This window comes from Labrus mixtus, chromosome 20 (assembly GCF_963584025.1).
Source record: "Labrus mixtus chromosome 20, fLabMix1.1, whole genome shotgun sequence".
Taxonomy (NCBI): domain Eukaryota; kingdom Metazoa; phylum Chordata; class Actinopteri; order Labriformes; family Labridae; genus Labrus; species Labrus mixtus.
Window position 1 is genome coordinate 17,455,444 of NC_083631.1, and position 15,455 is coordinate 17,470,898.

At 39.9% G+C, this 15,455-nt stretch overlaps 1 protein-coding gene across 1 annotated transcript; it reads right to left on the reverse strand.

Annotated features, from left to right (window-relative positions):
- Positions 1 to 930: 930 nt before the first annotated feature.
- Positions 931 to 2,297, reverse strand: LOC132954284 (ras-related protein Rap-2a-like). The gene has a single exon (XM_061026816.1). The coding sequence runs from the start codon at positions 2,151 to 2,153 to the stop codon at positions 1,527 to 1,529; it is 627 nt and encodes a 208-aa protein (XP_060882799.1). The 5' UTR covers positions 2,154 to 2,297; the 3' UTR covers positions 931 to 1,526.
- Positions 2,298 to 15,455: the final 13,158 nt, after the last annotated feature.

A 15,455-nucleotide genomic window follows, 5' to 3' on the forward strand; every position in this document is an offset into this window, starting at 1 on the left:
AGCACAACTTCGACAACAAAGACACCAAGCCACTGATTGAAGTCTATGCCGATCTTTATTTCATAATGATAATCCAATCAATACCAACACCGCTTTTCACTGAGTTCATAATACAAACATTACAATCAACACAAGTCACAAGTTGTTCAAGAAGGGCTTCAAATGTTGCTTTTCCAGCCTTCTTTTTTTAAAAACTCTCAAGAAATGAAGTTGACTACAAGAAGTTGGAGTTGAATTACTGCCATTATAAGAGCTTAGACCTTATTGTTTATGGTCTATGGTTGAAACAGAGTGATGGAATTACAACAACTTCAAAAGTATCAAACACTGGAATCCTTTTAATTTTACATTCAGATGAAGTGAGGTCTGTTCTTTTTTTTTTTTTAAGATTTATTTTTGGGAATTTAGTGACTTTATTGTAGAGATAGGACAGTGGATAGAGTCAGAAATCAGGATGAGGGAGAGAGAGGGGGTGGGGGTGACATTCGAGCCTGGAGCCACAGGTCGGATTCAAACCCAGTCCGCCCACTTGGATAACCACAGCCTCCGGTCATGCGTCGCCCGCAATAACGACCAAGCTACAGCGCCCCTACGTTGTGATTTCTATTCTAAGATTTCTAGAATTTGATAATTTATAGTGAAAGTAACAGGAGGAAGGCAACACACACTGCACAATGCTGTCACATTTATGGACGTCAGATCAGTAAATTATAATCTGAATGTGTTTAATGAGACGAGTGCTAAGAAGACTGAGTGTAAGTATGAAAAAAAAACAACAGGTTTATTTCTCTTTAAATCAGCAGAGAATAATATCAAACATTTTACATTAAGTAACAATTGTATGGCAAAAATAAAAAAAAATAGATGACATTTCTATCTACATATTTGAAATTGACAAAAAAAACAGCAATCAAATGAAGCACTCTCCCATTGAAAAAGAAATAGATTTATTGGTTGAACAATGAGAGAAAGAAACTCAAAAAGATTTGCATCACAATGTGGAAACAGAGTAACGGCACAGGCTGAATTCTCAACATTGATGGGTTGATTTTTAAAATATTTACAGTTAAAGTTAAGCAGACCATCTGTTGTTCACTTCAACACTTTCGCATGTAAACTTTGCATTAATACCCATCACTTCACAGTTGTTGCACAAACATAAAAAAAAAAAAAAAAAAACATGTAAAAAATCACTTATACACAAATGGAAAGAGCGTTTTTGTACATAAAGCTTCTTCAGTAATGTCAGGTTATATCATGGTATCTTTTGTTAACATTTTCAATAACCAGTCTCTACTTCAACTGTTGTTCAAACACATTCTGTCTCACTGTCAACCTTTTTTTATAATTTTGTCCGTCGCTGTAACATCCCTGTGTCTCTACTGATTTCAAGCCTGATGAGGAATTTACAGTTCAAACCATTCAACACGGTCTCTTGGTTTGTTTCTCCGCACCGACAAACCTCCTTCTGTCTGATTTTTGGCAGCCTTCTTCCTCTCTTTGAGTCTCTTTTGGTGTCCGCGCCATTACGAGATGAGGCAGCTGTTGTTCTTGTTCATGATCGGTCTTTTGTTGGTCACCTTGGGGACAGTTTCCCGTCGCCGACACAGCGCCGGACTCAACCAGCTGGGCAGGTTGGCCTGCTGCAGGAGCTCCTTGAACGCCTCCAGCACGTTCACGTTGTCTTTGGCTGATGACTCCAGGAAGCTGTTGTTCCAGTCGAGCTCCACCTGGGTCAGCACGTCCTCGCTGGACACCTGGCGCTCGTTGTGGCGGTCGATCTTGTTGCCTATCACTACAATCGGCGTGAACTTGTCCTCTTTGACCTCCAGGATCTCGTCTCGGAGACTCTTCACCGCCTCCAGTGACTCGGGGTCGTCCACGGCGTAGACCAGCGCGAAGGCATCGCTGTTCTGGATGGAGAGTTTCCGCATGGCGGGAAAGGAGTAGCTGCCACTCGTGTCCATGATGTTGATGGTGACTTTGACACCTCCAACCTCGAACTCCTTCCTGTGGAGCTCCTCCACCGTGCGCCGATGCTTGGGCTCAAAAGTGTCTTTGAGGAAGCGCTGGATGATGGCTGTCTTCCCCACTCCAGCTGCTCCCAGAAACACCAGACGCACCTCCGTCTTTTCCTTCACTTTAATAGACATGCTGCTGTTTCTCTTCTATTTTTTTTTTTTAAACTAAATTTCTTCTGTTCTTCTCCTCTCTTTATCGGTGTTCTCTCCTCTGAACTGTTCTGATAAAAGTATGGAGCTGACGAAAGAAGAGTGTGAGTATGCCCGTCAGGCTGAACAATGTCTTTATGTACAAACACAGCTTCTGCCCCCTTTTGTACCCGGCCAATCAGGAGAGGGCAGTCCCTCTCTCTCTCACTCCCTCTCTCTCTCGCTCCCTCTCTCTCTCTCTCTCTCTGAACCTGCAGCAGCCAATCACGGATACTCAAGCAAATCAAGTAAAAGGAGAGAGAGAGAGAGAGAGAGAGAGAGGTGAACGAGGTTGCATTTTTTGTGCCCTGCTGAAAACATTTCTACACAGGACTGACACTCATTAGTAGTTTATTATTTCTATATATGTATGCTATAAAAAAGCAGTGTGGTCTAAGCCATAAAGATGATTACTCTCTTTTTACTTTTTACTTTACTCTCTATTTCTCTTTCATTTGTACACTTATAAGCATTTGTATAAAATATTTCATTTTTTTTGTTTTTTTTTTCAGTTATTTTCATCCTGTCTCTGTGACAACAGTTTTATTTTAGATCGTTTATTTCCCGATGAGACACGGAGCAAAGAGAATGTGAGTACAAGATGCGATGCGTAGTTGGCAAAAATACAGGGAATATCATACATTTGGTAAAGTCAACTCAACAGCGCCTTTCTGAAAAGTTGAAAGATTCTGAACTTGAGCGCTCGGAGCAGTGAGTGTTATTCTTATTTTCTCTTGTCCTTGACTAAAACAGCGTTATACGCAAGGCCGTCCTGTCCATGTAAACACGATGTAAACACAGCTCAGACAACAGTACAGCTGGCGTGTCTCGTGCTTCTCTCTCATTGTAGAGAGTCATGACTCAGAGAGACATTTACAGAGGATATTCTGGATTTCTGCTCTATTGATGTATACAATTTTGCATATTCTGCCTTTAAAACTCAAATCGTAACAGACTGGGCGGCCTCTTTGCTCACGTGTCGGACTCTGACTTCAATGTGGCTTCACATCACACGTGACACACTGCCTGGATCTATGTAAATGTTAACTTTGATAGAGGCTTCATTGCCTCCATTCATCCAATTCAAAGATTAAAAAAAATATATATAAATATATATATTTCACTCATCATTATCAGATCTCTCACATGCTCGGCGTGTGCAGACTTGTTGCTAGGACACCACGCATCAATTACCTGAGCTGAAAGGGATTCATGAGCCGAAATGTGCAACTTATTAGGGCCGTCATTCATGACTTGTAGTCCAGCTGCTCACACTGTAGACTGATAATGGGTTGTAATGGGGCACACAGGCTAATTAGGCAAATTGAATACACGTTTAATGTCAGCGTATTTCGCTCACCTAGTGATTTACAATAATGGCCACGTTTTTATTCAGGTGTATTTAATTTGATAATTCAAGTGCAGAACATTTTTCTACACATGGTTTCTCGGACCAAGTCTCCACCAATATTTTATACATAAATCAATTACGTTCCCCGGGACATTGTGCCTGTGTTTGTTATTCAATCATAGATGTGTGTAAATCAGATTTTCCGCTGAGAAAACCGACCTTTTCTTTCTGTAATTCAACAAATACAATTTTCGAAAGTAAAGGTCTGCTTGTATTACAGCTAAAAGAACATCACTAGATGCTGCTGCAATGTGCTGTGTGTCTCTCAGAAGGAGAATATCAACTCAGGACTTCCTGACCTCTGGCTCCCCCTTACTTCTCTGGAGACTCATAGTTGGAATGAAACTAAAGCTCAAGGCCCCCCGAGCAATTCAGCTCCATCTCTCAGATTCTTCACATCATTAAACCTCAGGTGAAAGACCGTGGTATCAGATAGTGTAGCTTCTTTACAGGTCAGGACGCTCCTCAAGAGGAACAAGAAAAAGGGGGAAAAGAATTTGATGTCAGGAAAAACTAGAAGGGTTTCATTTAAAAATAATTTTGTAGAGTGGCTTTTATTGATTTGTTTTGGTCTCTAGCGGTTAGCAGAACAATCTCTAAACTCAGACTGTCTGCCAACTTGTGCTGCCTGCTGTTAGTAAGAACAGTGTTGCTGAGAGCTTTGACGCCCAACAGAACATTTAGTTGTGGTGTGTCCAAAAAGAATGCACCGTACTCTAATGGATAAAGCTTTTTTCTAAGATCTGATTTGACCCATTCATTTTCTTAAAGGTTCAATATGTAAGAAATCTACTGAATTAAATCAGAAAATGACCTTTATGATCAGGCAGTGTTTCCACTAGGTTTACAGCATTGGGGGGGGGGGGGGGGCGACACGCGGACACAAACACTTGAAGGAATCTTGGTGTTCATGCGTTACTTTTAATTAGTTTAGTTTATTAGTTTAGTTTATTTGTTTATTGTTTCGTGGACAGTCCACTTTAATTTACTGTACAGTAAAAGAAGCAGCTTTAGCCTTTACGGCTAATTTCCAGCTGTAGTCCCTGGCCAGTTGTCAGTAGGCAACCTAATGACAGCTGTCCTTTTCTATCGGAAAGGTATCTTTAAATGACTTCTTTCCCTGATTTCCGACTCTATCCACTATCCTATCTCTACAATAACGGCACAAAAAGCCCAAAAATAAATCTTTAAAAAAAACAAAAAAAAAACAGCTCTCTTCATTGTTTTGAATTTGGACTGAAGTACCAATTTGAATCGCTAGGTGTCAGAGTTACATATTGCTCCTTTAAAGTTTTTTTTGACCAAGATATTACAGACCCGACCCAGTATATGTCCAATAATATGTCCAAAATGATTGAACAGTTTGTTGTGGCCCCATCGAGCCACATATTTTTATTGCGAAAAAAGAAGCCACAGGCCGTTCTCAAAAACCCGGACCACCTGCTCGGTGGGCTAGCCTCCAAACATGGGGCACGACCTAAACGCTAGGCCACAGAGTATCTTTGTGCTCACACTGTACATGTTAAATCGGACACACACTCAGCATCACCAACAGACTCAAACTAACTAGTATGCCAAACATAAATTGGGTCAAAGCAGGAAAATAAAAGATCCCGTGTCAGGAGATGCTTCTGTATTTACTCAAGTTACACAAGTTCAACACAAGAATGGTTGGTGTTTATTTAGCAGGGTGTGTGTGCATGTAACTAGCGACGGCGCCTTATCATTAAAAGTGTGACCGGGCTAAATGTTGTCCTTGTCACTCTTAATAGCACATGGCATGACTGTTTGACGAACTGTCAAAGATCATGAGTCTAGTTTAAGATTGCAACTTCCAGCACAGGCTTCAGAAACTGTTATTATTGGCGCGATGGATGTGAAGGGGAACTTCTTGCATGGTTTAAATGCACACAGATGCACCACAGGCTGTTATAGAGGCTGACCCAGAAACATGGCACCATGCTGTAAAGTCATTTGATCTTTACAGCTGAGCTAAGTGGGCAATTTAAGGACGACGCACTCCAGTGGAGGGTATGATGAAGACTGAACAGACACAGGATCTGCACACTTTGTTTGCCCATGGTGTGAAGGCGGGGTGCCTCTGTAGGCTTTTAATCCTATTCAATTGTTTTGTATAGAGCAGCGTAAGAGAGAACAGCTTGTTCCCATCAAACTGCACATGAAGAAATCAACAGATATGTACAGTAGATGTCTTCATCTTAGAAGCCGAAGCAGTTTCTACAATGAGCTATAACCCTAACCCATTCGCTTGACTTTGATGGATGGTCTAATCATTTCAAATAGGATGAGCAGTAACAGTAACATTACCTTGTCATAGATCTTACACCATGGTCTGATATGATTGCGGTTGCAGACCAGTGTGACGGAACACAATTATTTGGATGAATGCAACTTGACAGCACAATTTTATATATCGATTTCTCCCAAGAGAGATTGTAGCATTGGCTGTCATTTAAAAATGAAGACAAGAACTTTCACAACCACCGTTTCACCAGTGATCTAGTTTAGCAGGTTTAAACCTAGTATGTATAGAAACCAGGTTTTTTTCTTCATGTAGCATATACAGTATGTGAGTAGGTAGACGGGTTGTGATAAAAATAGAACTGGTCTGTTTATTATGGGAATAACAAAACAATACTTGATATTATGTTTTGTGATACAGGTTCTCAAAAACACTATCAATTTAAAGTTCACATATTATGCAAAATGCTCTTTACCGTGGTTTTCTAACACTGATGTGTACATATTTTCTTAAGTAAGACACTTTACAAAAAGAGCAGATGAAAGACTATATTATAACATATTACTGTATGGGGCCTAGTGGGGATTTACTCGCCTTTGGAGCCAGTTTAAGTGGTCACTCAAGGAACTGCAGTTTGTTTTTAACACTTTGCCAGTTTTCCTAACCTATGATTTTAAAAAGTCAATTTATTGTCTTTCTTACAGTGAGCCCCTTTGTTTTAATACAGTTAGTAAAATCGTTGCCATTCCATAACCTCACTGTTTGTCTCAACTTTTCTCTTACATTTCTTTATCATTTCTACACACACCATAAAACGTGTATGTCAGCAAAAAAGCACAGAGCCGCCCACTCGTTCCTTGCCCTTGCTCTTAATCCATCCTTTTCATTTAGTGGCTTTGTAACTTTGGAAGGTACATGCAGATCGTCCTCTCCAGTGTGCATTCAAACATCCTCTTTCCTAATTTTTGCAGTTACAGGACCTCTGACTTTGTCCTTTGGATCTGGAACATCATGTCCTGGATATTGAGAGGCGTGTTGGCGTTGGTGTTGGTGATGGAGAGGGGAGGGCAGGAACAGCAGCCAGGGTGGCGACCTGTATCATAACACCTTGTTGTTGTAAAGGCTGTATTCTCTGTATGAGGAAACATTAGTTATGATAACTTTAAATACGTTCATTTTCTCTACATTGCCGCTTTATTTATGTGCCTGAATTATATTTTATTACTAAGTGTCAGGCATTTTTTTGTGACCCATATATTTCTTGTTTTACTCAGAAGTGGATCAGCAGCGATCAGTCGTGCCTTTCTTTCATCTTTCTTTTCTGGGTCAACATCGTTTTGACAAGAAAGCCTCAATTTATTAACGGTTGAAGTGCAGCCTTGACACCTTGGATCTCACCTTTTTCATTAGAAAATCCCAGCAGCCCACAATGAAGCGTAAAACATGTAGGGGTGGGTGAGTGTTATGTTGTGCAACATGTTGTTTGGAGGGGAGACAGGTGGATAACAGGCTTTGTAAAGGGAAAGATATTTGTTCTGGGTTTGAGTGAAATGTTCTAAGTCGTATTATGCTTTTTCATATATTCAGCCAATTTACACAGAAATCCAAGGCAACGTCTGTCAATTTCCCCTCTAGCCAAAAGGTACATGCTATGTGTTTGATTACCCAGCTTGTATTATTCTCTTATTTCAACTGTAACTTAATACTCACTGTGAAAGTTGAAAACAAAGGCTATTTTGGGACGAGCAGGAAATCACTTTGTTGAACATCAATCAAAAGAAAGGTTATGAAAAAAAAAATGTGTGGAAACAGTCGATCTTCTATTTGACAAGTCAAGACAGCGGAGAATCTTTGTTATTGTACTTTGTTCATTCCAACAACGTCTCAGTTGCTATAGTTTGAGATATCCATGGCTGCTCATCTTGTATTAGTTTGAACTATGTTCTCTTCATTCATAAGAATCCTTCCATATACAAGTTGACCCTCTGATATCTGAAGAAGAGCAGCAGAGGATAACATCTTTATATATTGTAGTCCATGCTATTAATTCAGCAAGTGATATTTGCTAAGCTGAGAAGGATTTACACCAGCAAAATGAACTTTTGACACAAAATTCCCTCTTTCAACTGCCATGCAGACGTCTGAACGCGGACATTTAAAAAAAAAAAAAAAAAAGACTAACGGAAAAACAAACCCAGAGCATGCAGAGAAAACTGAGTCCTAGTCCTAAGAGAGCCTACTGAAGTCTTAAAGGCATTGCAGACATTGTGTTCTCTGTTGTGCTCATTACTGCAAGGTTAAGTATTTCCAAGCATCCTTTTTCATATTGTCAGAGGCATCAGGGTGCAGCAAGCCTCTTTTCACTCTGGTGTCTTTTCCAGTACAGTGGCTGCCTTCAATGTACTTGACGAAAGCTGTGATGTAACGATGAGTTTCTTTATTAACCTCAAAAAAAAAAAAAGACCAGGGACGCTTCTCTGCACCTCACTTGACACCTCCACTTTTAGAATCTTTCAAAAATAAATATGATTGTTTAGCAGCCTTGCTCTGTTTCTCCACAGTGATACAACGTTATTATGCAGTTATTGAGTTTTTGAGATAGGGAACCCAGAGGGCAGCAAATGTAACTTGTTTTCTCAAAATTATAGATTCACTCTGAGAATGTCAACCCGACTCCAAGGCAACACTGTGAAATTATATTAATGTACCACATAGATTATTTGCTGTTGGAACATGCCTTGGAGCTTAAAGTAGGAGTTTTTGCAATTCCTTTGTATTTGACCCAGTTTTATATTTCCAACTGTGGTTCTTATTAGCCTAGAATGTTAATAGATCATCTTACGTTGGAGCAGATGAATACACAAAATAATCTTTAACATTTACTCCACCTATTGCTCATTGGTTATGGAAAGGTTATCCCACAACCAAACCCATTTATGTAGCATCAAACAAAGCGTCTGAGCATTGATCCCTGCACACTATTCTAGCGTCAAGAAGAAACCCAAAGCTTGCTGTGCCTTATTACTGTTGCTTAGTTTTGATTGGATGATCGTTGTAGATGTTCAGTGTTAAGCAATTTAACCTTTGAGAAAATCATGGGGAGCCGACAATTGAATTAATCTGAATGTAGTCTGAAGCATAATCACGCGATAAGGAAATACTTACATGCATTGCATACTAACTAGCCTGTGTCGTCTTCCTCTGCCACTTGATAACCATCAATTAAACACGAAAGTCATTTTCAATTTAAAGCACAATTGATTTTTTTCTTGAATTCACATCAGACTGAATTCTCAAGCAGACTGTTAGCTTAAAAGCTATTTGATAATTTACTGTATTTTATATATTGTTTTATGTCTGCTGATGTACACATATCTTTCGAAACAGCTTGAACAGTGCCTCCTATTCAAATCTGCATAAATTAGCATGAAGGCATGTAGATGACCTTAGCTTGACTTTGCGTTGAGCGCTTATCAGTAATTCTCTGAAGTCTCACAGCCACTGGGATGAAATCAGAAAGAGAGGAGAAAGAGTGTGCGCATTAGTGATGCACCGTTCCAATCTCTTAATGTTATGGTGTGCTCTCTTACCCATTTGGTGTATTTGGCCCTTCTTCTTCTTTCTTTGCTTGTGAACTGAACTGTTGTGTTACATTTTCTGTTGCTGCTCTATTGATAGCTGTAGAGTGACTGATGGCTTGTTGCCCCTACTTGTTTGGGTTGCTATGTGTGGTCGGGCGTGGACTGACTCTACCTGTAACTGCTTCGTCATGTCAGCCTGCTTTGTTTGTCTAAACTCATTCTACCGACGCCCCTTGAAACATAAACATAGCAGATATTACCAGTGGGGTTAGGTGACTTTTACTTTAAGTAACTTCGAAGTAAGTTGTTACTTTACTCTTGAGTATGGTTTTCAAGTACTTAATCCAGCACTGGTTGTTAACTAACTCCATGTTATGTTTGATTAGCGTAGCAAAATGCACTGGCCTCATGTTGGCAGGCAGCTGCTAGTTAGCATGATTCAAGCTCATTGTCACAATTCCTTGGCTCAGCTCCTTTGTTAAGGTAGTAACGCTGACAAACTGAGTGTGAGTGAAAAGAGAGGGTTGACAATATAAAGACTTTTGGAGAATGAAACAATCAAACCCTGTCAATGAACATCGCACAACAGGATCTCCACATAAACACACAGTCAGATATGCACACACACACACACACACACACACAGCGCTATGCTCCCCTGCTGGCTCCACTGATACCACCTCTCACAGAGGGGGGATAACTTCGCCCCCCCCCCAATTACACCTCTTCGAAAGTCAGATTGAAGGTGAAACATCACAGGGGTGTTACCGTCGCAGCAGTCTGCATAGGGGAAGAATCATGCATTTACAACTTACGCAACATAACACTTCAGGGAAGGTTGAGTAATCGTTTCAATGAGGTTCTGAAGATATTTACATCAGAGATGTCTGCTTGGTTTGCAAATTCAAGCACATTCTGTCCCCCAAGAAAAGAAACAGCAAACAAATGATCTCGTTTGTTCTTTCAGGCTCGGTCTCCATCGTGCCTCTCAAGGCCTCCTTCAAGGTTAAGACATTATTCAGGCAAATGAGATAACTTCAGGCATTTAACAACCTCGAGGGAGGAAAAACAAACGCAAACGTTTCTTCAGGTTTTATAATATATGTTTTATCTTTCATAATTTCTTTGGAAAACAAAGCTTGGTGCTTGCTCAAAGGCACCTCTGCAGTGCTCAGGAAATGAACTGGCACCTCTCAAGCTACCAATTTCCAGACTTTGTCCGCACCGGGACTTCAACCATTATCTATACTGCTTATTCCATTCAGGGTTAGTGATCCCATCACTCAATGAGTGAGAGGCAGGGTTCACCCACTATAGTCTCCAATCATACCAATAAAAATAGATAAAGATACTTTCCTAAATGTTTGTTATGTTCATATCTTTAATCAAGTCAATAATATTTTTCAGTCAGAAAGTCCTATTTTAAATACAGAACACATTTGGCTTCCTCACAATGACTCTTTTAAAGCCCTATAATCAAGCCCCATTGACGTCCCTGACCAGCTAGTGACCAGACAGTGAGTTCAACGGTGCTTACTTTTCCAGAGTTGGTCTTAATGCAAGTTGGCTGCCAGCTGTAGATGGCAAACACACAAGGAAGCACATACACTCTGTCTAACATACACACAAACACTGCACTCTCATTCATCGAGGAAGTGTGAAACTCCTAAGTGTCATCAACCTCTCGGGGAACGCGTAGTGGCTGGTTAAAGTGTTTGGGTTTCAAGGCGCATGACCCGAGGCTTTGTTTGACCATGTAATGCAGCGAGATAATGGAGAGTAATGTGGCCAGCCATGTCTCCCAATTGGACAACAGCACCCTCGGTTTTTATGTAATGTATTCAAATGTAAACCACTGCTTTTCCCCCAGATCTACCAAAGCTATGTTTACACACTATTTCACTTTTACTGACTATCATACTTATATATAAATAAACTCTGAATTTCCTTGTTGTCAGGCCGTGTTTACATCATGTTTACATGGACGGGACGGCCTTGTGTATAAATCTGTTTTAGTCAAGGACTAGCGAAAAGATAGATCACGGTCATTCCATGTCACTTTATTGAGCTATGAGTTAACCAAAGTGTGCTAACATTAGCCTGCTAACATCACAATGTAGGACACAGGCAATTGCAGCTCGAGTAAAGGACAACTTTGTCGGCCGCTTGCGATTAACGGCGCTTAATCATGGTGAGTTCTAATTGATAACTAATTTGTGCTAACGCGAGTGGAGAGGGGTTGGAGGTGTGACCCCGCAGGAGAGCGGAGGCTTCAGAATAGCGGAGGTGTCGCCAAAAACAGCAGTTTGTTTTGGTTTAATGCTGGTACAAGACATCAACGTCCTACTGCAAAGAACATTAGGGAATACATATTTGTATCATGTCAAGCAACGGTATTAATAGAAATGAAATATATTTAAACAAGGTGATGATACATAGACACCCATGCAAATATAAATGTTCATCTTGAGCAGAATCAATCTTCCTTTGGCTCAAACAAGCATTGACATCATTTCTTGTATTATTCCTTCGCTACATGATTTATAATCCTTAAAATAAAATAAAAAAGGTTCTTATGTTGTTTGATACAGCTGTTTTATGGAGACGGCCCTCTTGTAGTCTCTTTGCTTATATTACGTTTATATTGAATGTTGTACGTGTTGTACATTGAGAGCACAGTACTGAAGACAAATTCCTTGTGTGTGTAAGCATACATGGCCAATAAAGCTGATTCTGATTAAGTCACATCTTTCACATCGCTGCCAACTTTGTGGGTGTGTATACAGTGAGTGTGGTTGTGGATGTATGTACTTTAGGAGGTGACCGTGTGACACAGTGAAGAAACAGGAACCTGAACATCCACAGTTACATAAAATAATTGGAAGGTTATATAACTGTTCAGTGTTTGATGGTTTAATGGTGCTCCAGTGGCAGAGCTCCACTTTTTTCGCTGTCAATTTAAAACGTTTACTGATAACTACATTTCCTGTTCCCACTCACAGCGGTTCACTCACTGTGAGTCATTAAATAGTGACCATTACTAAAAAAAATTAAAAAAAAATGTTACAGCTAGCAGCTGAAGTGGAATAATCAATGTTTTTTTTTTTTTAATTGAATGGGTTAGACTTGAAGTTTAGTCATTTCAAAGATTTTCATCACTCAAAAAACAACAATTTCACTCCAGATTTTAAATCCACCGATGATAGGCTTCTTTCTGAAGTCATTACTGTTGGAGATTAGAAGGAAAAAGGCCTCTTTCTAAAACAGATAAACTTCAATTCATTTGCAGTTTGATTTGCTGGTGCTACGGCCTAAATGGGTGACACGCCCCCCAAACACAAGATGATGATTTTTCATTGATATTTATGGCCATGGTCTTGGTCTCACCCTGCCTTGGTCTTGGCCTTGCCTCGGTTCTCTGAGCACTCTGGTCTCGGGAATGTCTTGTTCTGGTTTAGTGTGGTCTTGACTACAACAATACTTCTACCATCATGAGGTATCACATCATTAGAACCAGAAATAACAGACTGAGGAACAGCTTCATCCCCCCCCCCCGGGAACTGTAGCCTCCATCAACCCCCCCTTTAAACATACTCACACACATACAGACCTTCAAAGAGCTGCTGAAGACTTAACCATTATTCGTTTATCTTTTGTAGATATTGTGTGTTAATGCTCCTGTCTTTAATCTGCTGTTTGTACTTAATAATTCAAGTACAATAATATAACAACACCCTGCTATCCAAGGTTAACAGACCGTTGCTATGCGTACTTGGCCAATGAGAATTCACTGGGAAATTATGAAGAGAACTGTCCAGCCTTGAATGGTCGTTGTATCCCTCCAGTGCTGCTACTTCTTTTTTTTTACAAGCTGTTCCATTTGCAAATAATCTAAAAGCGTCCCATCGCTAAATAAGCGTTGTCTTCTTTACATGGTGCAAAACCTTCAACTTTTCCATCGCACCCTTTAGCATTTTGCCAGAAGGGCCATAAATGGAGTTCTTTAGCTAATAAAGAAATCTTATGAAGTTGTTTGTATTCATTTTTCAGCACCATTTTCATCATCATGGCAACACTATACTTAAAATAACTTTTCACTCTTTATATATATGATCACATGTCTCTCTCATGTATCTGTACAAGCACACACTGTCTTAACCTCGTGGAGGAAAGCTTAATCAGTGAGTCAAAGATAAGTGTTTGGACGATAGAGAAAAACAGAGGGATGTTTGTTCTGCCATGAAGGTGTCACTCAAAGAGAAGATTCATTATAAGCCGTATGTGCAAAGGATCAACAGGAGGGACTGGTAGCAGCTCCACTTGAAGGTGTCAACATGTGTTTTATTCTTAGAATGTATTATCCACTCACGTGAGAATCATGTAGGAAGTGCTGTGACCTCAGGTCTGTGAGAATGCGTTCATGTGACCACTGTCACTTCATCACGTTCTGGTACTTTAGCAGCTAAGGGGCACGTGAGCAGAATTTATGGTCCATTTTTATTTAATGAGAATCTTGCTAAAACACATTTAACTTGATTCCGAGGAAGCAGCGGAAGTAACCTGGGGTTAGCGTGTGTCTTGCCCAAGGACACAAAGGACATGTGACTGCAGGAGCTGGGGATCAAACCCCTGAACTTCCAGTCGGACGACCGACTCGTCCAATTGAGCCACAGCCGCCCTGTTCGTTATTAGAAACAGATAAATATACAAAATTTAGTGTCTGAGGAACCGATTTGGTTTGGGGTCACAGGCCGTCCAACCTGTTGTACTTTGAATCTTATTGTAATCTAGATGATCTGTCCCATCTGAGAGGGATTGAAAAGTAAGCAGGATATGTGTGTCAGCAATCTCTGCATGTGAGCTTATCAAAACAGAAGGTGTGCACACAGACGATATAACAGGCGCAAATTTGCTCTTATAATCAAGTGTAATTAACTAAGAATCAACACATTGATGCCAAATTCTGATTAGAAATAATCCGTTAACCCAGTTGTATGTGTATTCAAGACTTTTCCAGATCCATGCCACCATCCCTTAAATGTTTATTTTGCAGTTTTTTCATAAAACTGTTGTGCACAAGACAACAAATAAAAGCAAATGCAAATCCTCCTCAGATATGTGGCGTTTGAATGTACTGTATATGAAGTTGACATCTGCTTGATGAGGAAACTCCCCCTCCTCCAATCAGAGCCACTTTTAAAGCCAAGCAAACAGCATGTAATTGTTTTTTTTGTTTCAAAGGGACCAATTAAATTTTCTGCTTCAAAAGAGAAAGAAAAGAATTAGAGAAAAGCAATATATCCTTTTTACAAGAGGTTTAAGCACCTTCAAATCACCACGGTAACACTGTCATACCTACTGGAGATTGGAGAACATCAGCTCAACACTATTTTTTTTTGCTCCAGACGAAACAACCTGGAAAATGTAAAAATCAAAATGAAAAAAAAAAAGCATGCAAAAAAACAAAGCTTAAAAAATAAGATAGGAATCAAATCATCCTGTCATCTAACTCTAAGTAAAAAATAAAATCGGTATCATTTGTGTTGTAATTTATCTGTAGTTTGTATCTGAACTGTCTCTCCTGCTTCTGTAGTCTACCATCTTAAAGGTCTTTTCTTTCTTACTCTAGAGCAGCAGAAAGCTAAATGCATTTTTCTTATTCTCAAACAGACACATAATGTGATGCAAGAAAAAACTTTTTTTGCACTGAAGTATTGACCTTCCCCGAGTTTCTCTTCCTGGTTCTGTACATGTGAGCATCTCTGCTGCCGACATGTGAGAACATCGTTGTATAACACCAACCTGCACATGTCCTTGCTTGTTTACTGGTTTGTCTCGCAGTTTTTATATTAAAAGCACTGTCTTCAATCTTCATTGCTCATTTATTACTGCAGGGACTTGTTTCTTTTATCCAGCTCAACATAAACAAGCCGCTGACTGGAGGGGTACAGAACTGAAGCTGTGTTGTGTCTTATGCAAGAGTTAAGTTT